Source organism: Nicotiana tabacum, chromosome 3, assembly GCF_000715075.1.
Source record: "Nicotiana tabacum cultivar K326 chromosome 3, ASM71507v2, whole genome shotgun sequence".
In the NCBI taxonomy this organism is placed as follows: Eukaryota; Viridiplantae; Streptophyta; class Magnoliopsida; order Solanales; family Solanaceae; genus Nicotiana; species Nicotiana tabacum.
Window position 1 is genome coordinate 104,739,754 of NC_134082.1, and position 22,050 is coordinate 104,761,803.

A 22,050-nucleotide genomic window follows, 5' to 3' on the forward strand; every position below is an offset into this window, starting at 1 on the left:
GTCCTATGGGCAGTCAAATATGTACCTATTGTATTTTTTTTTTCCAACTTTTCTGTCAAATAAAAATTACTACACTCGAATGTTAGAAATTACAATTACACTAACATATTTCGTAAGAAAGTCAATTCAAATCATTAAATCTTGATAAATAGTGGATTGAATCTAATTTCAGTTTTCCTTCTTTGGACATGAACTAGAGCTTTATGTAGTTGCTATTTATGTATTTCCGATAAGAATATCTTTTAAAAAAATTTACCACTTTTTAAATTGTGAATGAATAGACTTACCACGGAATATTAAATATATTGTGGAAGGATAGCCCTTCAAATGCCTACCACAAAGTGTTATGAAGTTCGTATATAATGTATAAATCAAAACTTATTTTAAATTTAGTAAAAATTTAGTTGTTTTTAAGCTTTTTAAATATTTAGAATTCGTAGATAGTTTAAATAAAGAAATATTTATAGCCAAAAATTTAGTTGACTTAAGTCCTAAATATTAGTGAAATAACTTAAATTGCAGTTTTGTCTAGTGTGAATTCTATTTTTAAAGAGTAAAAAAGACGAACGACATTTCGTTAAAGAAATTCGTGCTTTTAATATAGTATAGATAATGAATTCTGCGTTCTGAGGCCTTAAAAACCTCTTTCAGCATCACCTTGATTTGCATGCGCAGTCCGGCCACGTAGCCGAAAAGCCAACATGTGAAAATTTGTGAAAAATAATGAATTTTGACTTTAAAATGAATTTAAGTTGACTTCGGTCAACATTTTGGGTAAACGGACCTGAACCAGTAGGAAAATATGGGACTTGGGCGTATGCCCGGAATCGAATTCCGAGGTCCCAAGCCCGAGAAATGAATTTCTGAAAGAAATTGTTTCGCTGAATTAATTATAAAGTAAAGAAAAGAATTTATGTTTGAAACCATTGGTATCGGGGCCGTATTTTGGTTCCGGAGCCCGGTATAGGTCTTATATATGATTTGAGTCGAGCCTGTGAAAATTGGTAAGGAACGGACTTGAAATGACGTGAATCGGACCTTATTTGAGAAATTTGAAAATTTTGAAGTTCTTAAGTAATTTCATGATTTTGATGCTAAATTCATAGTTGTTGATGTTATTTTGGTGATTTGATGGCACGAGCAAGTCTGTATGATATTTTAGGTTGGTATGCATGTTTGGTTTGGAGCCCTGAGGGCTTAGGTGAGTTTTGGATAGGCCACGGAGTAGAATTGGACTTGGGAAAATTGCAGGTCTTCAGCTGGTATGGTCAGGTCTGCAGGCTTCGCAAATGCGACAAATCCTCGCAAATGCGAAGAATGGACCTGGGCAGCCTTAGTCGCAAATGCGACTAATGGTCTCTCGCAAATGCGAAGATGATCGGAAAGCTGATTGGGTCACAAATGTGAAAGTCCCAGTTTCTGAAGGGTTCGCAATTGCGAACCCTGGTCACAATTGCGATATCAGAGACCTGTAAATTCACACTTAGACGCATTTTTAACCATTTTTCACATCTTCTCAAAACATAAACTCTCTTGGGCGATTTTCCAAAGAAAACTTCTTCTCCAAATCAATTTTAAGTCGTTTCTAACTAGTTTTCTTCAATCCTAAACATCTTTTCACATGATTTCAACTCAAAATCAATGATTTTCATGAGGGAAATTGGGTGTTTTGGGTAGAACCTAGGTTTTTCAAAAATTGAGGATTTGGACCTCGACTTGAGGTCCGATTTCAAAACAAATTATATATTTGGGTTCGTGGGGGAATGGGTAATCGGGTTTTGGTTCGAACCTCGGGTTTTGACCATGTGGGTCCGGGAGCAATTTTTGACTTTTTGGGTAAAACTTTGGAAAACTTACTTTCATGCATTAGAATTGATTCATTTAGCATTTATTGACGTAATTAAGTAACTTATGGATAGATACGAGCGAATTGGTGGTGGAATCAAGAGGTAAAGCGATAATTGAGACTTGAATTGTGTTCGTGGCATCGAGGTATGTGTTTGGTCTAACCTTAGCTTGAGGGATTAGGAGTCGTGTCTTATTTGATACGTGTTAATTGTGGAGTACGACGTATATGCATGGTAATGAGTATCTATATGTCGGTGTCAAGCATGCCCGTAAATCTTGTATTATAATTGTTATGACTCCGTTGTGGTTTATTGCGCTTCACATGTTATTATCATTATTGTTTCCTTGTCGGGATGTTTGTTTTGATATTATTGTTCCCTTGCCAGGATGTTGTTGAAATATTATTATTCCCTTGTCGGGATGTTGTTATATTGCTCTTGTTCCCTTGATGGGATTCTTTAGTGATTGTTATTGATTTGTAACTGGGATCAGGTGGCACGCCGCCACGGAAATATATGAAATGGGAGCGGGTTGCACGCCTGCAACGTGATATATGAAATGGGAGCGGGTTGCACGCCTGCAATGAGATATATGAAATGGGAGTGGGTTGCAGGCCTGCAACGAGATATATGAAATGGGATCGGGTTGCACGCCTGCAACGAGATATATGAAATGGGATCGGGTTGCACGCTTGCAACGAGATATATGAAATGGGATCGGGTTGCACGCCTGCAACGAGATGTGAAATGAAAGTGAATTCTGCATTTGTTTTCCTTATCCTTGTTAGTAATTGGATTTTGGTTCCTTTATATTCCTCTTGATATTCTGTTGTTATTTGTTATTCCTCGAAGCATGTTTTCCCCCTCCCAGCTTTAACTGTAATTATCTGCTTTTATTTTTCCGTTGTACATGATTTAACTGCACATGTTTATTTGGTAGTCTGGTCCTAGCCTCGTTACTACTTCGTCGAGGTTAGGCTAGGCAAGGCACTTACCAGCATATGGGGTCGGTTGTACTGATACTACATTCTGCACTGTGCAGATACTGGTACTGGAGCGTTTGGACAGCAGTGAGATTGCTGCCTTCAGTCTAACAGGCGACCCGAGGTAGTCCTACAGGCGTCCGCAGGCCTTAGCATCACCTCCTATCTTTCCTTTATCTTGTTTCCTTTACTTATTTCAGAAACGGTGTATCTTTTATCTTTCAGACTTTGTATGTAGGATTCTTAGACCGTCTGTAAACTTGTGACACCAAATTTTGGGTGGAGTTATATTTAGACTTCCACAGTTTGTATTAAGATAAATTATCAGATTTTGTCTTCCGCCTAATTATTTCCGCTATTTGTATGATATCTACTCATCACTAATAACGGTTTAAAACTGGAAAAGGTTAAGTAATTAGAATAATTTGGCTTGCCTAGTTTTTACCAGTAGGTGCCATCACGACTCTTGAGGGCGAGAAATTCAGGTCGCGACAGATAGATTATATGTCCAAGTCACAACGTAAAAGTAAAATATTATGGCTGCAAATTAAAGTATTTAAGTTTCTAAGGTCACGCATGAAAAGTTAGATTCTTGCAAAGCTACATCAACGGTGAAAACCACTACGTCCTGATTTTTGTCTCTCGTACATGAACTCAAATTGAATGTTAAAACTCTCTCCCTCCTTCCTATTTATTTTCTTTTTCTAAATATCTTTGTTATTACAGTAATTATGAGGATGAAGTTTGTGAATTTTATTTTAATGAAAACAAAAATTAAAAAGAAGAAGAACAACAACATCAACATCAGTTTGTCTACTACAATTGTTGGTAAATTACCTTTAAGCAAACATTGATGAGTATTATTTGGTTATTTCCAATAGATCCGTTACACACTTGAAGGTGTATAACTCTTAAGACTCAAAATGAAGAAGATTATAAACTTTTATAAAATTATCTTTCAAAAGAACAATGGATAACATTATCGACGTTGGCTTAATTATTCTCCACTGAGATAGGCAAAATTATTTCTGAAAGAAAATTTGTGTCATCAATTAAACAAATTAAAATATTTATAAAAAGACTGTTTATATTCTCGTGTGATAGTGATTGAGAAAAATCTATTATTAAACAATGCAATAATATCAGGATATGAAGAAGGATAAATAATACAACAAAAGCAAGAAGGCATGCTAAATCTCATAGTTTGTTCTTGATTAAAACAGAAACATGGAGTTAATTTTCGAGAGCGAATTCATGTAATAAAGAAAATAAAATTACCAGTAGAACGTGATCCTTCATATTGAGAGCATTATGGTCAACATGTTCTTGTCTAACTTGGATTGGTATGCCTTTGTATGACTATGAAACTTATGAAGATTAAACACCAAAATAAAAGAAGAAAGTAATGCTTAAAAAATATTAACCATGATTAAAGAAAAATTAGTATCTAAAATTCTAAATTAATCAACCTTTGGAAAAAATCTGCTATCAATTATTCTTTGATGAGATACTTACTAATAACCTGTTGTGCCAAAACGTGAATATGCAACTTATGAACAATTGCGGCGTTAATTCGGAACTCATGGATATGTTTTATAGTTCGTGCAATTATTAGAGTTGAGTAGGTTTCATTTATTATAGGGAAAAAAAGACTCTTATAAACCTAAAAGTATAGGGAGGAAGTCCTAGAAGTTAGGGAAATAATTAATTGTCTATTCCTAAATATTAGAAAACTAACTTAAATTACTATTTTGTATAGTGTGAAAATTAATTTTGAATGGTTAAAAAGGCGAACGATATTTCGCTAAGAGCCTTCGTGCTTTTAATATAGTTATAGAAGATAAATAGATATAGAATATAAATAGATATAGATATAAATAGATGGATAACACGTAGTTCTTTCTTCATTTATACTATTAGCCACCCGATTTCCAAGTTATTCCCTTAAATTTGAAATCTAACCCAAAAGAGGAACGGTGCGGTGGGTATGGAAAATTCTTAATTATGGGTATTACTTTTTTCCTTATCCTCACTCCTCAGTAATATTAAAGATCGAACTCATTACGTTGATGATCAAACTATTAGTTATGACCATAGATGGTTAAGTTCCAAAGGAATTCATGAGCAACATATACCTCCGCCTTAATTAATTAATTATAAATAGGAAAAGAGGATCTTTTCGTTTTCTTCCGAATAACACATGACTACAAAAACCGAAAGCAAGTAAAACAAAACAAAGAAACAAAAAAAGCTCAATAAATATAAAAAAAGGTAGATACATACCCCTGTCGATTCTTACGATTATTATCAGTATACAAGGAAAAAAGGATAAATACAATTACTTTCTAGCATACCGTTTTAATTAATATAGTTTCATCCTCAGTTTTATCCATACCAATCAACTCTCTTGCTCTCTCAGCTTGCATCAACCAGTCCGTTCTACTCAATACAAAAATCATGAGAAATGCACAAACAGCTTGAGCAGCCAACAAGCCCATGCAAAGGCCCAACAAGCCCATTTTCATAACAAAGCCCAATACAATTGCCAGAGGCAACCCAACCCCATAGAAAGAGCCCAAGTTTATATGAACAGCCAGAGCTGGCCTTGCACTGCCCCTCAAAGCACCACAACCGGTGGTCTGCGGGCAGTTGCCCAATTCACACAACCCCACCACCGGCATTGCCACCGCCGTTAGCGACAAAATCGCCTCATCGTCCGTAAAAACCTTGCCCCAAGCATTTCGTAACGTAGTCATAAATAGCATTGCTATGAAGCTAGTAAATATGGCACATAAAACTGCTACATGACATGAAGTCTTTGCTTTATTAGGTCGATTGGCTCCTAACTCATTTCCTACCCTTGTGGAAACAGCTAAACTTAATGCTGAGGGAAATATATAAGCAAGTGAAGTTGCCTGCAAGAGAATTCCCATTGTGGACACAGCTTCAGCAGCATTAAAAAGCACCCCTGATAATAATATCATCAGTTCATACCACCACCACTCTAAGCATACAGAAATGCAACTTGGGATTGCAAGACTCAAAATTGGCCTCCACCCATCAAAGCATTCAGCGGACCAACCTTGCCAAGATTTTCTATGAACATCAGAAAGACTAACATAAAGAAAAAGAACAATAAGTAGATTGAAATCGGCTATGGCTACAGCCATTGCAACGCCTTTAATGCCAAGGCCTAGGTGGTAGATGAGGAAATAGTTGATAGGTGCATGCAGGGCAAGGGAAAAAGCAGCGCTAAACGTAAGAGGGAAAGTAACATTTTGAGTTCGCAAATAGATTTTGAGAGGATTGATAAGGGACTGAAAGAAAAGATCAGGGAGACAGAATGATAGATAAGTAGAAGCAATGGATGAAATGGTTGGATCTTGGCCACAGAAAAGAAGTAAAGGTTCCATCTTAAGCCACAAGAGAGAGATGGGAATGGATGAAAATAACAGAATCAAGATTGTACGTTGGAGAGCTTGACCCATAAGAGGCCATTGCTTAGCACCACAAGCTTGAGAAGATATGGCTTCCATACCCATAGCAAGACCAGAAAGAACAGAGTAGCCTGTGATATTAGCTATGCCAATAGACAAAGACCCGCCAGCCAGTGCTTCTTTACCTAATCTACCCATGAACAGCATTGATATCATTGATTTTCCATATATCAGCAATCCAGCAGCGATGATGGGTAAGGCTATGGAATACAGCAGTTTGATCTCCTCCACAACCTAGAGTCAGATATTCCAGTGTCAACATTCAATGGCCATCTAGATTTCTAAACATTCTTTCTAAAAAGAAAAGGGATTTAAAAAGCTAACCTCTGAAATGGTTGGTCGATGCTTCTGTCCTTGTTCATCACCTGCATGAGTTGCTTTCAATCTCGGAATACTCGGATCCATCAGCAGAGGCGTTGAAGTTGCTAGAGCCATCAGGATGAGAATCCGAGTGAGGATTGGTGAAAAAGGGGTGCGACAGAATTGGCGACTCCACTGGTGAAGTTCTCCTACGAGTTTATAAATGCAAATATTGTATCTTCTTGCTTTATGAATTATGCCGCCTACTTGTTTTTCGTATTAATTGCTTTGTGACTCAATGAGACGGAAAGAAACAGTAACTACAGAGGACACATTGAATGTACAAGCGGAACAGAGCAAATGGAAGTTGTCGTGTGTGATAAAACTACATAGTACACAGAAGAGAATCCAAGTTCATTCGCCTTTGCAATGAACACTCCTTTCACCTTCTATTTTAACGAGCAAATGTGCGCATAGCGTTGATATGTACCCGTGGGTGAGTGGTGAGTTCGGTGGTTTAAAATGGAGTGAGTGAGACACAGGAAAGATAAGGTGGAAGGTGTACATGGGGAGGACCTTTGTCATTTCTGGACTTGAAGCCAAATCTTTTGTTGGATTCCATGCAAATGCCAAATTTCAGTAAGCTGTCATCACATCTCTTCGTCATTTAGATTCTCTGCCTTCTGTTGCTTCACATTTTTAATTTTCAGTTTAATTTTATTAAAAAAAAAATTCATAATATCATTTGCTTAATATCGGTAGGAAGCATGAACCATTATTTAAAAAAATTCGGGGGTTACAGATCTCTTATTCTACCATCGATCGACAGAGCAGAACAAGCAGAAAAAAAAAGAAGTTAAGTTATAAAGCCGTATGATAGGTGGTAACTATCTTGTACGGTTCGGGGTAATCGGTGTACTCCGATTAGTGGGGGTAAGAGGCAACAAGTACTTGATAGAATAGTCAAGATATGCAACTAGAACACCATCTTTACACAAAAAATAATAATAATAAAATAACACTATCAGCAGGGGTGGATGCACGCCTGAGGAACCGAGGTCACGCGACACCGCTTCACCGAAAAATTTTCGACAAAATAACACCATTTAACATAAATTGTCTCTTGGTGTGTTAGCTATCTCCTTGATTTTGCTTAAGAGGTAAGAGGTTCAAACGTCAACAAGCTCTTTTTTTTTTTTTTTGCTTTTGCAAATATTTGAGAGAGCCTTTGCAGTTAAAAATTCTGATGAAGCAGAATTCAACTCATGACCTTTTCTAACTTAACACTCAATAAAACTAACATACTAAAGTTATTTTTTGTCTAGAAGTATGATAATTAAAGTTATTATTCTCGTTCTTCTATAAATTTCGGTACTCCTAAAAAAAATTCCTGCGTAATCTCCTGACTGTCAAATTATTTATTTCAAAGTCAACTGCTATATATGGCAACTGTGAATTAGCAACTTAGAAAGGAAAAAAAAAGTAACAATGTCACATGCAACAACTAGTTAAAATACATCATTTACATTGGGAAACTAAGAAGAATAACTACCTCTTACAAGTGATAACTTGTATACACTAAAGTGTGTATAAGTTAAATTGTTTTTTTTCTCTTCGAAAATAAAAGTGAAAAGGTAAGTTATAACACTAAATAAATAAATGTGAATAGTAATAAATGTCATTCCAGCGTTACCATAAAACTCGAACCCAATTCTAATTATTAGGCCCTCCCATTTTAACTCCAGAGAATCTGGGGGATTTGCATCGTCTGTGGGTGAGGATTGAGGAAGAAAGTGTCATCAACGTAGCATGGTAATCACCACGTATATGAAAACTCTCACAAAGCATTGCACGTGTAAGCACACATCACTTCTCCTTTGTCTAGGAGTTGATAAGTAAAGCCATGGAAGATGAAGATCCAAAAGGCAAAAGGAGGTCAAAATATATGTTCCACGTGCAATTTTGGACTGGAGTTTAACAGATTTTCGTACAAATGTAAATTTTGGTTAATGAAATTTTTTTGTCTGCCTGCCAGATTTTCGAAACCCGTATTCCTTGCTACTAGCGGTAAGAACAATCGGAATTAGAGGCAACACCATCAGCTAGCTTTTAAGCATTGGCGAATGACAGTTTGTTTCAAAAACTAATACTGAAATATGCTTTAATTTGACTACTTCGATTAACCCTTTTTGTGTTCCCCGCAGAAACTTGAGTAGATTTATCTGGTTCTAGTACCATAAGTCCATAGCATCAAATTAACATGGCATTCTCTTATTACCAAGTGTAATCAATCTATCTAACTTGCAGCATCCCCTGCTGCTCATGAACCTAAATTGCAAAAATGGATTAAGTAGGATTCTAGGGGACTTGTACAGGTAATAAAGTAGATATATATATTTCTCGTGTTTTTAGTTTAAAATAACCCATTATTGACGGAAGCCAAGATGATGAGAGTACTCTCTAAGTCATCAGCAGCATACTTAGGTAGGCCACCTTAGTCCAGTAAAATTGTTGTATGAAGAGCAGACATCCATGGCAAAGGTGCCGATGATATTTCCCCTTTTTCTCATAAAATTTAGGGACCATATGGTTATACATCCTCATTGTGTTCCCTTTCTTCCCTTCCATAAGACAGGATCTATCTCTATCAATATCTTCCACAGTTGATCAAGAAAGAGACGGACAACAAACACTCAAGACTAATTGCCCCGAACAAGTCATGCACTGGCAATAAGATTTCACGTGACCCTTCTGTTTCCATGGAAAATTTCATCAACCAATTGCTCCGTTTCATTGCTTTGCATGTCCCCTTCAAATGTGGGGACCTAACACTCCTGATTATTGCATGAAACTGAAGATTCTTATCTTACTTTTAAGTTTGTGCTAAGAAAAGAAAGGTTATAAGTGATGGACCAACTGCATGGATTTGCCGAATCAACTCCCCATCTTCGTTATTGATTGACAATATACTATCCACATAACTATTAATACATGCTGGCAGGGGTGAAGCTATGTTGGCCCAAGGATGGCCAACTGAACACCCTTCACCGAAAAATTATACTACGTATAAGGTAAAATATTACTTGTTATTGATTAAAAATAGACTTTGAACACTCTTGCGTAGTCCACTGCCAAAGGGTGTTCAAATTAAAAAATAGAATTTGAACATCACTAGCAAAGGGTGTTTGAATTTCCTGGCTTCGCCACTGCATGCTGGAGCCATAGACCAAACACTTACTAGCAACCCCTTCGTTATGTGATAATATATACTGAAGTCTGAACGATAGGATATGAGTTATCGGTAAATATAAACCTCCACGGGGTCAGAGAGAGGAGGTTCACAAGTTCGTAATGTACCTTCTTTTGTCTCTCTAAAAGAATGGTCACGATAAATTATATATTCCCTAGAGTTTTTTGCACAAGGCATTCACATAGAAGTTTATGGAAGACTTGTATATTGAGCGTCAGTGGAAGTAATAAGCAAATGTATTAGTTGGTGCACCTCATAACAAATGTTACAGTGGAAATTCCCAAGGCCAAGAATATCATTCAACTTTGCCTGCATATCACATAAAATCATTAGGAGAAAATAGACATAATATAAAACTGGGAGTTTTTTATTACAAACAATTGTTTAGTGACTTTATCTGATACTTAGGTAAGTTAAATGACTTTTTCTTTATAAGAAAATAGTTTAGTGACTTTGGTGCAATAAAGTAAAAAATAGTACAATTATCCCAAGTACTATTGGGAGGTAAAATATCGGCTATACAAGTTACTTTTTGGAAGGATGGTAATGGACATTGTGAAGTACTGGGATTGGAGGGAAATGATTCTTTTATACCACTGATTAATGAACGGACCTTTCCTTCTTTCTTATAAATAGTAGACAGAGTAAATTGTAGAGTAAAAGCACAACTGGAACTCATCATTGGGAAGAAGACTGCATAGTTAGACAAGATCCAAATTCCTTCAGTGAAAGCCATTTAGGATATGTTTAGTTTTCCCTCAAGACTAACCGAGGTATAATTCTTGGAACAATCAAATGAAGACACCTAGCAAGCTTTCGTTATTCTCTATCCCATACTTGGTTTAGGGGATTAAGATTGAGTTAAGGGTAGATAGTTCAACTGTTTTCCAAAAACACCAAGCATGTAGCAATCACTTATTTTGCAATTTTTATCAAGAATATCATAGCTAATTGGGCATAAAACTTTACTCAAGTACAATTGAGGGAATCTAACTGTATGTGAAATTAGACATAGACTAGGGAAAAGAAAACGACCTGGAGAAAATACATCTTACCTTCCCACAAAAATAGTCTTGTTCTCCAGTAGCATTTTTTTGCTTCTTTCTTCTTAGTAATTTTCATCCAACTTTACATATGTAAATCTATTTATACATATCCATAGTCACTACAATCTCATCGTGGAGAGAAAAGATATATAATGCAAATAGAGATAAAGGCCTTTGAGGGGCCGAGCAGAAAGCACAGCTAAATATAGTTAGTAACTTAGTATAGTTTAAAGTGTTGGTTAAAATCCAGAAATTTACAACAAGAAGCTTCAAATGGTACACATCTAACCTCTTGGAGTCAAGATTTTAATGGATGTCATTATCTGTAAAGCAGACACAAATATAACCTATTTAACAGTGTGGGGACTAAAAGCAAGACCTTAAAAATCTGCTCCACATCATGCAACTCATTCATTGATCTGGGCCTGAGCAGGTCTATTCCAAAATCTTCTTAGAAAGATCCCAATTAATTTATTTGGCTTCAGACCAATCTCCCGGTCCCAACCAAATCACTCTTTGAATGGGGATAAAAGATATATGATGAAATAGAGATGAAGACTTTGAGCAAACTGACTAAGATAATAATACATACTAGTAACAGATTAAAGAAGTTGTTCTCTCTTGTCTTTATACTATGATTCTCTTTTCCTTCTATCAACTTCTTTTCTCTCAGAAAAATTGGAATTACAATATTACTACACTTACTCCCCTTTCTCATGCCTATTAGATGATTAATTCATTAAAGTTCAACAACAGTAACACTAAAAGTCCTCCAAGTCAAAATCTTGTAATTTCAAAGTAAGGCCATATCAGTTGGCAGCAAAGTATATAGGTTGTCCTCCCCTTTCTCATGCCTATTAGATGATTAATTCATTAAAGTTCAACAACAGTAACACTAAAAGTCCTCCAAGTCAAAATCTTGTAATTTCAAAGTAAGGCCATATCAGTTGGCAGCAAAGTATATAGGTTGTCCTCCCCTTTCTCATGCAATATAACTCGTGATGGAAAACTGTGATAATGTGCCAGTTGCTACAGCTAACCAAGTTCAATGGCCGCATTTGTGAAAGATAGTGGACTATTCAAGTAAAAATTGAAAAGTGAAGCTATGGAAATGACTAAAGCCAAGAACAAGAACTCCACAGATCATCTAGAAACATTGATTGGCACCAAAGCATCACCAATCCCTAAGATTCAAGATAACAGGACCCTTCTAGGGCATAACCCCTTGGAGGGTTGAAATCAAGAATGCAATCTCCTCATTACCATTTATATAATCAACATTGGACATCATGCATAAATGAACTGAAGTAAATTGACAAGGTCCAACAAAGATTTTACGTGTGGAAGACCCCAATTGCTCCAATTTAAAGGTAGTGACCATTTGAATCTTCCCTAATTCACATCTCGTGTAGAGTACCATCAGATTGCTAATAAATCTGTATAGCCCCGTCCCTATTGACATAGGCAAGGAGCTATGTTATGCCAGAACTGAAATCATCTTGAAGATGAATATCACATTCACCCAAACCTACCCCCCAAGAACGGCCAGGTCATCAACCCTCATTTGCGCCCATAAACTTGACAAAGCACTGCAATATGATCCAAATTCATCAACAGAACTCTTCCCTCCTTTTAAGCAAGTGAACCTATCTTTCTTTTTTATTACTAAAAAAGAAGAGCTAAAGAAATGAAAGAGGTAAGAGGAAAATTATATTTATAAAATCTAGTCGAACAATGAAATGCTACCTACATGGTAAATATCATGCAGCCAAATAACACTCAAAGATAGTACTGTAAAAGTGGAGAACTTTTTAATCATAATACGTAATTACTTGGAATCTCATGTGTTTAGATGACATTTGCATGGCCTCATCCCTTCACAGCATCTCAAAAATCTGCTCAGAAGCATGGTCAAAAGTTGACATGCAAACGTTACTGAGACAATCTAGAACTTCAAAAGAATGGAAATAAGAGATAATCGTGCACATATGCTCTGGCAAATGGCAATACAACAACACACGGGTCCAAATAACCCATAATCTCATTCCTGGCATTAAACTGATGTTTCCATGCGATAATAAACAAGAGGAACAAAATTAAAAACTTACATTGATGGGCATTTCTGCTATGAGAAGGCCACTATTTTCTTCAATACTTTTGAGAGTAACAACTTCACCTCCAACAACCATGTTGATCACAATTCCATCTGCACATAATCCAGAAACTTATGTGATATGATCAAGAAAAACAAAGCTAACATGGCACAGTTATGAATTATGTAGAAACACTTGATGAGGGGGGGAAATAAAGGAGTTTGAAGGAAGGGATTGTTAGATCACATCCTTCATACTGAATCCAAGGTGGAAGAAGAGTTATAAAGGATATGTTGTGAGTATTAGTTATGTTTCGTCTTGTTTTTCTTTACTTCCACCCTCTTATTTCTTCTCTCAAGTCTCATCTATTCTCTTGTCAAATTCACTTCTATAGTATGGAATGAGAACCTGCTGCCAAACAAGTAGCCATGCGCCTCGTATATGTTTCCTACATAAGAGCACAACAAAGTAAGTACATCTGCACGTTCTAAAGTACAGGACACAAATTCAAACAATTAAATGCAATTGTCAAATGAAGTAAACTATTTCTTTCACTATACATGCTTTTTATAGGGCAACTCCCTCCAACAATTTCAAGGATCAGATGTGCTCCCGAAGAACAGAAATGAGGAATAATAAGACTAAAGAATAAAGGACAAGAAGACTCTCATCAGCCAATGATACATTCTTTTTTAATAAATGTGGTGTTCGGGCCAGCTTGTGCGCACCTCGACTAACTCCACGAGATATTTGCTACCTCCCACCAGCAACATGTACCAAGTAATTCTATCCACCAAGGCTTGGACAGATAGAAGAAATCACCTCGTAGTTTTTTGTCTCGTAGGGAAGTGAACCAAAACCTCAAGGTTCTAACCAACTTCATTGACCGCTAGGTCACACCCTTGGGTGCGCCCATGATACATGTTTACATAATGGAGAAAAAAAGATAACTGCAACCCCCAATAACAACAACTAGTACTATGCCTCAATCTTAAACAAGTTGGGAATTGCAAACCCAAATACCTAAAAAAATTAATGCACATTTAAGAGTATATCGAGTTTATTGTTTCACAACTATATTAATTATCAGCTAGGTGAGTGGAGTCACATATACACACTATATATGTGCAGAAATCGAATATCTCTTGACTGGATCATCAATGCAGTAAATGGTAGCAGCATTTGGGCTGCTAGCCCCAGCTTAGCAGTCAAGTTTTTCATTAAGTTGACTAGGCCCAATTTATTATTTATCAACAGCTTACACATATTGTGCAGCTTATTGGTTGTTTGTGCATAGCTTCTGGATATATTCTTTTCAGCTAAAGTAAGTGAAGATACATATTTAATGCATTCCCAGCTTTGAGAACTCTCCATATGTTCATATTCTTCATTCACGAATACAGAATACACTGGAATTTTCTCTCTATCTTGTGTTGCAAATCTTTCAAATTGGTGATGACTTCAGCCGACATGGTTTTAGAGCAGATTCAGGGTCTGACAAGCAAGATCATGATAATTTCTCTTAGATTGATGTTAGGGTTTTCCAATCAAGCAAACCGTACTTGCATGTCTGGATCTCTGGAGCAATTAATGGGTTATCTTTCATGTTTAAGGTTTTAAGCCTTAATCTCTGACTAATTGCTCTCATTCACCTTTGGTTGTTGCCGTTCCTCATTGTGTACTTCTCTGCCTAATCAGCAGGCAAATCCTTAAAAGTCCTCTGATCCTGATCTATATACACACATCAAATTATCCTGGAACATGGTGGTAGGTCGTCTCTTGATGTAAACATGTTTGGTGGTGTGAAGAGTCCCACGTCGGTGGTGAAGGGGATGGGTGGTCTCCTTACATGGACTTGGGCAATACTAAGCTCATGAGCTAGCTTTTGGGGTTGAGTTAGGTCCAAGGTCCATTTCTTTCACATGGTATCAGAGCAGGATTCATCCTCAACTTGATATTAGGCCCCTGTATTCTATTGTTCACGCTCCAAATATCCAGTCTTGGGCGTTGGGGGGTTTTGGGGGGAGGGGGGTGTGAAGAGTCCCACATCAATGGTGAAGGGGATGGATGGTCTCCTTATATAGACTTAGGCAATCCTCACCTCATGCGCTAGTTTTTTGGGTTGAGTTAAGTCCAATGTCTATTTCTTTCACATAGTATCAGAGCTACGCCCATCCCAATTCATTATTACCCGATGTTGGGCCTCATCTTATATTGTCTACACTCCAGATATCCAATCAGTTATCCAGTCCTGCGTATGGGGGGTGTGAAGAGTTCCACATCGGTGGTAAAGGGGATGGGTGTTCTCCTTATATGCACTTGGGAAATCCTCACCTCATGAGCTATCTTTTGGGGTTAAGTTAGGCCCAAAGTTCATTTGTTTCACAGGTCGAAGGGGGAAGTCATTCTTATTGCACTGCTTGATAAGATTAAGTTGGTTATGCAAACGTCAAGTATTCCAACCACGTGGTGACTCACTTCTCCTCACGTAGTTGGAGAGCTGTTTTGCGAATGTCAATTATCCAAAACCACGCAGCGATTCACTTCTACTTAGATCATCAGAGAGGTGCAATGACATGATATTTTTCATCTATGCAAAATATAATTAAAAAGCAATTCAAATTGCTGCTCATGTAAGGCAGAAAATAGCAACAGGAGCAACCCTCCCTATATTGCAGTCACTATACAACCTCCTCTCCTCCCTCCCTCCCCCCCAAAAAAGGGGGGGGGGGGAGTTCTACAATTTCAGTTTCTTTTCAATGTTTAAATCGTTAGACCATTTTGAATCCATCTTATCTTAGTCCATTTGACTTCTAATCACCAAGTCATATTAACAAGAAAGCAAACATGAGTAGGCAAAAACAATTTGGATAAGTACATAGTTACATTTGCTCGGTGTACCTTCTTAATATGTTTTTTCGGCTTCTAATTGGATCCTGCAATTCATGAATTGTATGTCTATCCGTCTTAAAATAAAATCCAGAACTTGAATGAAAAAATAAGAAGTTATATAGCACCTCACTATTACACACATTTAAGCATCAACCTATGAAATGCGAATCCTATTGAATCATCCTTGGGTGCATTTACACAACCAATCTATCAATTACAGCTAAATCCTAAACTAGTTGGGATCAACTATAAGAATTCTCTACATCCATTCAGATCCATTCGGTTTATTCCAATATTAAATAATGTACTTTAAGGCAAACTAGAGATCATCTGAAACTAAAGATTCTACAAATGTCACCTAGTTTTCTACACTGCACATAAACCTCCAACAAAACTGAAAACAGTCTGCAAAACACGTGACCAAATGTAAGTGTAGAAACAACAATGTCTTAATTCAAACTAATTTTTGAAAAGCAAAAAATAACCGGGTTAAATAGGAGTGTCAGATGATTGGTATTGCCTATGTGGGATCATTTGCTTCTGTTGTTATGCTCTTGGTTAAGTCCGCATGGATTATAGATAATAAGTCTTTTAAGAGAACTTCTCTCCATGTGATTTTATGTCTACCTCGTTAACAGGAATTTAACATATTTTCTTTATGGTCATATTCTGGCATCGTTTTCAGTTTCACTTTCCAACAGAGAAAATTAGGCTGCATGTTATGGGACAACGCCTTATGAAAGAATCCGAACGGAAGGAAATAATGGAACTTCAATAGCTGAGAGAAATAGGCAGGTGGAACTGAGTGGACGTAGGCCAAAGGTCAACTTTAGAAATTTATGGTTCACTCGTTCCTACTTCTTAAAGGTTAGCTCTCTTATTCTAAATTCCAAACCGAGAACAGTGCTTTCGTTTCACAACGAGCCCACTCGAGTGCTGTGATCAACAATTAAAAGTCACGCCTCTAATTAACAAATCTTCAAGTCCCACGAGTAAGAGCTATTAAAATGTTGGAAAGAATGATTAAGGTAATATAAAGCCTGCAAGAAGAGTACCTTCTTTGTTGGTAGCTCATAGTTAATCAATACACGAGCATTGACAGGTGATTCGCCAGAGTTAACAAGGGGAAGGCAAGCATCCGTGACAACTATCAAATTAGATTTCTCCTCTTCTTTCTCTGTTTCCCCTGCATCTCCATGTTCAGTTGTAGCCTGCTTGTTCCACCTCATTGTAGCCTGTCTAAACCTAGATAAAACCCTTGCACGTTCCACTTCAGCAAGATCACTGTACTGCAATTTTCACAATTTATATTCAATCAATCAAATAACCCTCAATCCCAAACAAGTTGGGATCCTCTATATCAATTTCCCACTGTTACGACTAATTTCATTCAAATAACATGTTTAACCATTCAATCTTTCTTTAACAATTTAATTTTAAAAGTAAATTGAAAACTTTGAAACGAAGAGGAAAAAGGTGTGCTGAGAGATATAACCAGAGCGGCAATTGTAATATGTGAGAGAGTGGAAAGGGCGGAACAGACAGCGTCGAGCTCGTCACGAGTGCTGCAACTAACTACAATAGGTAAACACCGAAGCCGGCCAGCCATGCCCAACAGATCCACCAAAGTCTCCTGTTTTATTTCATTTCATCTCAAAAAGATTGAAAAGTTAATTGTTCACGAAATTGGAGAGTAAGATAATTACCATTTTGAACTGAAATCTGTCGACGGCTAGGTAAAAATGACGTTGCTGGCTGAAATTGAAGTTTGACGGAGAAGTTGATAATGGAGCTTCATTGGGATCCATCAATGACCGTTTGCTTATTTTGCTTTGCCTGAATATAATTGAAGAAAAAGCTCACTGTTTCCTCCGCGGATTCACCCTTCAATTTCCCGAATACACCTTACCAGTAACCTCCCACTCCACAGTTGAGCTTGTTCGCATTTTCCATCTTCCAAAAATTTACGAATATTCTCCTTGACACCCTCGAAATTCGAATATTATGAAATACTTTATCTACCTTATTTACTTTTTCGTCCGTTCAAAAAAGAATCCTTTATAAATTTGGAAACGATTTAGCTTAAATTTTCAATTCTATCCTTAATGAGAAATTTTTACAACCACACAAATATTGTGGACTACTTTTTGACTTGTTTAGGACCACAAATTCCAAAAGTCTTTATTTTTTCTTAAATTTCGTACCCAGTCAAACAGGTTCACATAAATTGGAATGAAGGGAGTACAATTATTTTAAAATAACTTGTACTACATATTTTAAAAATAGAAAGCCAGACGTATTTATAGAATTGAAAAGGATAACAAAATCATATATCCCTGCTGTGAGCACGTGATTTTTGCCTTACGAAAAACTACTCCAAAATAAATCAAAAAATAAAATAAATTTCTTTTACTGTGTAATTTTTGAATTTGCGTGGTGTTAAATACTTGTGTTATGTCCGTAAGTGTTTACATTGTCATAATAAAATGAAAAAATAAAATAAAATACATATTGCATGCATATAGGATTTAATGATACATTTAAAAGATAATTTAAATAAAATCACAAAAATATGCAATAGTTCTATTTTAAATATTCCACTGTGTGATTGATGTTTTGTCTATGTGTTAAATAATTGTTATAAAATAATTAATATATTTTGTGAATTTAAAATTGTTTTACAATTAAAATTAGAAATTTAAATTAGAAAAAAAGAAAAAAAAATGTATATATATGCAAAATCGGACCTAGATTAAAATCCAGGCCCAAATGAATTAATTCCCTCACCACAGCCCAATCCAGATGACCCTGTCCGGTCCAATTCAAAGCCAAAACCAAACGACGACGTTTGGTCACCTCCCATCAAGGGCCGTTGGATCAAATCCAACCAACGGTCAAGATCTCACCCCCTTTACCCGTAACCCGTTCCAGTGACCCGACTCAGCCGACCCTGGCATTAAACCAAACGACATCGTTTGGTTTAATGAATTGATCCTGGCCCTTCATTCTATCTAATCCAACGGACAATATCAATCCACCCCACCCCTATATAAGTCCCAGGCCCCTACCCCGGCCCCAAACTAAACACCCCCCCTCCTACACTGTTCATCATCGTCCCCCAAACCCCCACTCCTAACCCTAGCCGCCCTAGGATCCCACCGCCTGAAACCCGGCGGCATCAACGCCGCCGGTCACCACCTTAACAACCTAGAACCCCCTGAACATCCTCTATCCAGTTATGCTAGCCACTTGGCTCGAATTTGCTTGAAGGTTCTCGAATCTTCATTTGAAGATTCGAGCCGAGTTTAAATCTAAACCTAACAGCCCCAAATCGACACCATAGCTTTCCCTAGCCACCCTGAGTATGGATCTATTGTTTGTTTGGCTCAAATCAGTTCCGAGCTTCTCGAATCTTCTTTTGAAGATTCGGACCAAACAAGAACAAACTCAGATCCATTTTAAGCTGACACCAAATGACCCCTAGGCTACCCTCACCCTTGTATCATATTTGGTTCTCCTCGAATCTGACCAGAAATGGTTAAATCCCAAATCGAACTTTCAAGAACCCTAAAAATACCAAACTTTTGGATTCTGTTCAGATTGAGTAAAGATTGAGGTTTAATCGACCTTTGTCGAAGTATTTTCAGTGGAAAATACTTCGACTAAGGTCTATTTGATTTCAAACAAAATCCGAAGCCGAGTTGAGTTCGAGTCTGATTAAAATTCAGAGGTACTTTTCTATTTCTATTTTTTATATTCTGTATGTATTTTTGTTTGTTTTAATAACTCGTTGATTTTTCATAATTTGTTTTTATTAATTCTGTCATTTTTGTCTCATGCCCGTATGATTAGTCAAATAAATGAATTGTTTCTGTTTATTTTGTTTGTTTACAATGTGTGTAATCGACTCGACTAAGTTCGTCGATTAGTTATATCATAAATCCTGCTTCTGAAAATGTCGACTGAAATAACCTGTTTTGAATGGATTATTTTGCTATAATCAGTTAATTAGTTATTGTTAATCAGTTGATTCTTGTTTAATAAATCCATCAAATGGACGTTATATGTGTGTTGTTTTCTGAACATTAAGTTCAGGACATTGTCAATATATTGACAATGCTCCTGTTTGTTTGATCTTAGTTCAAAAGCTGAGTTCAGTTGAATTATTAGGCTGAATTCAGTATAATGTTGTTATGATGTTAGTTCTGAATTCAAGTTCACAAAGGTTGGGTAAATACAATTGTATTAGGAGGTTAATCATTAGGAATTGGTTGATAGCTGCTAGACAAGTTTTAATTCAGATAACTTGTTAAAATCTAAGACAGTAATACCAGTAGAAAACAGTAGGTCAGGGACATTTCTGGGATAGAACAATGAGGATAACATAATAGCATAATGGGCTGAAAGTGAAAAGTTAGTGGCTATTATTTAAAGTGATAATGGGAAACAAAGGGTAATAGGGCTGCTTAAAATCAGGTTAAGATCATATAAAGTATTAAAAAGTAGTTTGTAATGGAACTTTCTGTTTTTTAAAAGAAGAAAGGGGTCCGGGCAGCACTTAAAAGGGAGGAACAGACCTGTATAAGAGGGTGGGAATTGGGACTGATTGAAAAAAAAAGTTTGGAGATAGAATTTAGACAGACTTTAAGAGTTTTAGAGAGGAAGAGAAAAAAATCTGAAAAAGATACAGTTTTCAGACAGAGAGATAGAGTTTAAGGGGACTGGAAGGGTTACAGTCATAATAAATTTGAAGGAGGGTTACAGTCACACACACACACAGATACAACAGCAGCAATAGAAAATCAGAAAAATGGGAATTTGAAACCGAAAAGAAATTGAAATCTGAAATATTGTTCTTTTGTTGAATCTGTTCAACTTTACTTGGTTCCACTGATTCAGTTAACATCTGAAGTGTCTTTTAAAAAATAACTGTACTGTGCATCTGTTTTCTTCGGGTCTTGTTATTGCTCAAATCTGTGGGAATACTGGTATTTTGCTGTTTTTGTTACTGCTGCAATTGCTGAAACTTACTTCTTCTACCTCCATTTCCAGGTACATATCCTTTTAAATTCTATGTTGGAAAGAGATTTAGTATGACAGATAAATGAAGCTTGAATTGTAATAATATCTTTATTCATTTAAGCTCTTTAATTAAAAATTCAATTTTGTTCCTGGATCAAATAAGTAGTATATGTTGATAGGATGACTGTAAGTTAAATATCCTTTATTGAAGACTGTATAAGTGTTGTAACAAGGTTAATTTTCTAAATTTTCATTAAAGTATAATTGTGATTAAGATTGTCAAGGTAGGAAACATGGCATAAAGTGGGCCATTATTTAAATTTTATGGTGTTGTTAGCTAAGTAAAGAGTAATGTAGAAATATCAAGAAAACTACATTACTAACTCTTGTTGTTAAATAAGGTTAAGATGGTATTGATGATATATTTTTATAAAGATAATAGATGTGTGTATAAACGTTGGTGAAAGGTGATATGATATAGCTTGTTACGATGTTAAAACGTTATGAATGTTTACGACATACAGTTAGGTTGCATGTAAGGTAATTTTATTGAATTAACTTGTATAATAACTCATTTCCTATAAACTCGATGCCTATCTACCTTCATAAAACAAATTGACCAAATAATTAGGCCTATTAGATTAAAAGCGAGTATATGAGAATGAAACGAGATGTATAAGCACCAATTGCAACACTTTATATCAATGGTAATTAGAAATAGAATTTGTTAGTTTCATATACAATTCATTCTTTGGCATACATATATATGTTGTATTTGCTAAAAATCAAATTTTTATCCTTTCACTGTGAATTTGAATAGTCTTGGGATGAACATAATTAATACTCGGAAATTATAGTCAACGGGCAATATTTAAAAAATTGTGAATTTCTTTAAAAAGAATTTAAAGACATCCCTTGAATATGAATTTCTCAGTATTTTCATATAAAATGTGTAGATACAACAAACAATTTGTGGAAAAATCCCTAATATCATTACAAATATTTTGCGCAATTAGGGATACGTTCGCGTACCCTGATTATATTTTTAAAAGCAAAATTCGGATTATGCGTACGCGCAATTTCGAGCGAATATTTAATAAAAGGATTTTTTTAAAGGCGT

General features: G+C 36.2%; 2 protein-coding genes across 6 annotated transcripts; both read right to left on the reverse strand.

Moving 5' to 3' along the window:
- Positions 1-5,054: 5,054 nt before the first annotated feature.
- LOC107819857 (protein DETOXIFICATION 48-like) lies at positions 5,055-7,222 on the reverse strand. Its single transcript, XM_016646010.2, has 2 exons — positions 6,652-7,222; positions 5,055-6,561 (listed from the first exon to the last, which is right to left on the reverse strand). The coding sequence occupies exons 1-2, from the start codon at positions 6,760-6,762 to the stop codon at positions 5,176-5,178; spliced, it is 1,497 nt and encodes a 498-aa protein (XP_016501496.1). The 5' UTR covers positions 6,763-7,222; the 3' UTR covers positions 5,055-5,175.
- Positions 7,223-9,697: 2,475 nt separating this feature from the next.
- On the reverse strand, positions 9,698-17,893 carry LOC107819858 (ATP-dependent RNA helicase FAL1). 5 transcript variants are annotated; one of them, XR_012707705.1, is made up of 8 exons: positions 17,615-17,893; positions 17,404-17,541; positions 16,964-17,197; positions 13,425-13,464; positions 13,032-13,129; positions 12,756-12,818; positions 10,933-11,019; positions 9,698-10,186 (listed from the first exon to the last, which is right to left on the reverse strand). XR_012707705.1 is itself a non-coding variant. In XM_016646014.2 (7 exons), exons 1-6 carry the CDS (start codon positions 17,714-17,716, stop codon positions 12,801-12,803), a joined length of 630 nt encoding a protein of 209 aa, XP_016501500.1. In that variant the 5' UTR covers positions 17,717-17,893; the 3' UTR covers positions 9,698-10,186; positions 12,756-12,800. The 5 variants fall into 5 exon arrangements, 4 of the variants coding, with proteins under 4 accessions (XP_016501500.1, XP_016501501.1, XP_016501499.1 ...); XM_016646014.2 differs by lacking the exon at positions 10,933-11,019; XM_016646015.2 differs by lacking the exon at positions 9,698-10,186 and having other exon boundaries at positions 10,199-11,019.
- Between the last annotated feature and the right edge of the window lie 4,157 nt (positions 17,894-22,050).

Excerpts from the sequence above, each read along its gene's own strand:
- LOC107819857 (XM_016646010.2), bottom strand. The coding sequence starts at position 6,762 with ATGGCTCTAGCAACTTCAACGCCTCTGCTGATGGATCCGAGTATTCCG. Across the intron at positions 6,562-6,651 it reads ATCGACCAACCATTTCAGAG|GTTGTGGAGGAGATCAAACT; the intron begins GTTAGCTTTTTA and ends ATCTGACTCTAG.
- LOC107819858 (XM_016646014.2), bottom strand. The coding sequence starts at position 17,716 with ATGGATCCCAATGAAGCTCCATTATCAACTTCTCCGTCAAACTTCAAT. Across the intron at positions 17,542-17,614 it reads ACAGATTTCAGTTCAAAATG|GAGACTTTGGTGGATCTGTT; the intron begins GTAATTATCTTA and ends GAAATAAAACAG. Across the intron at positions 13,465-16,963 it reads ATGAGCTACCAACAAAGAAG|GAAACATATACGAGGCGCAT; the intron begins GTACTCTTCTTG and ends GCTCTTATGTAG.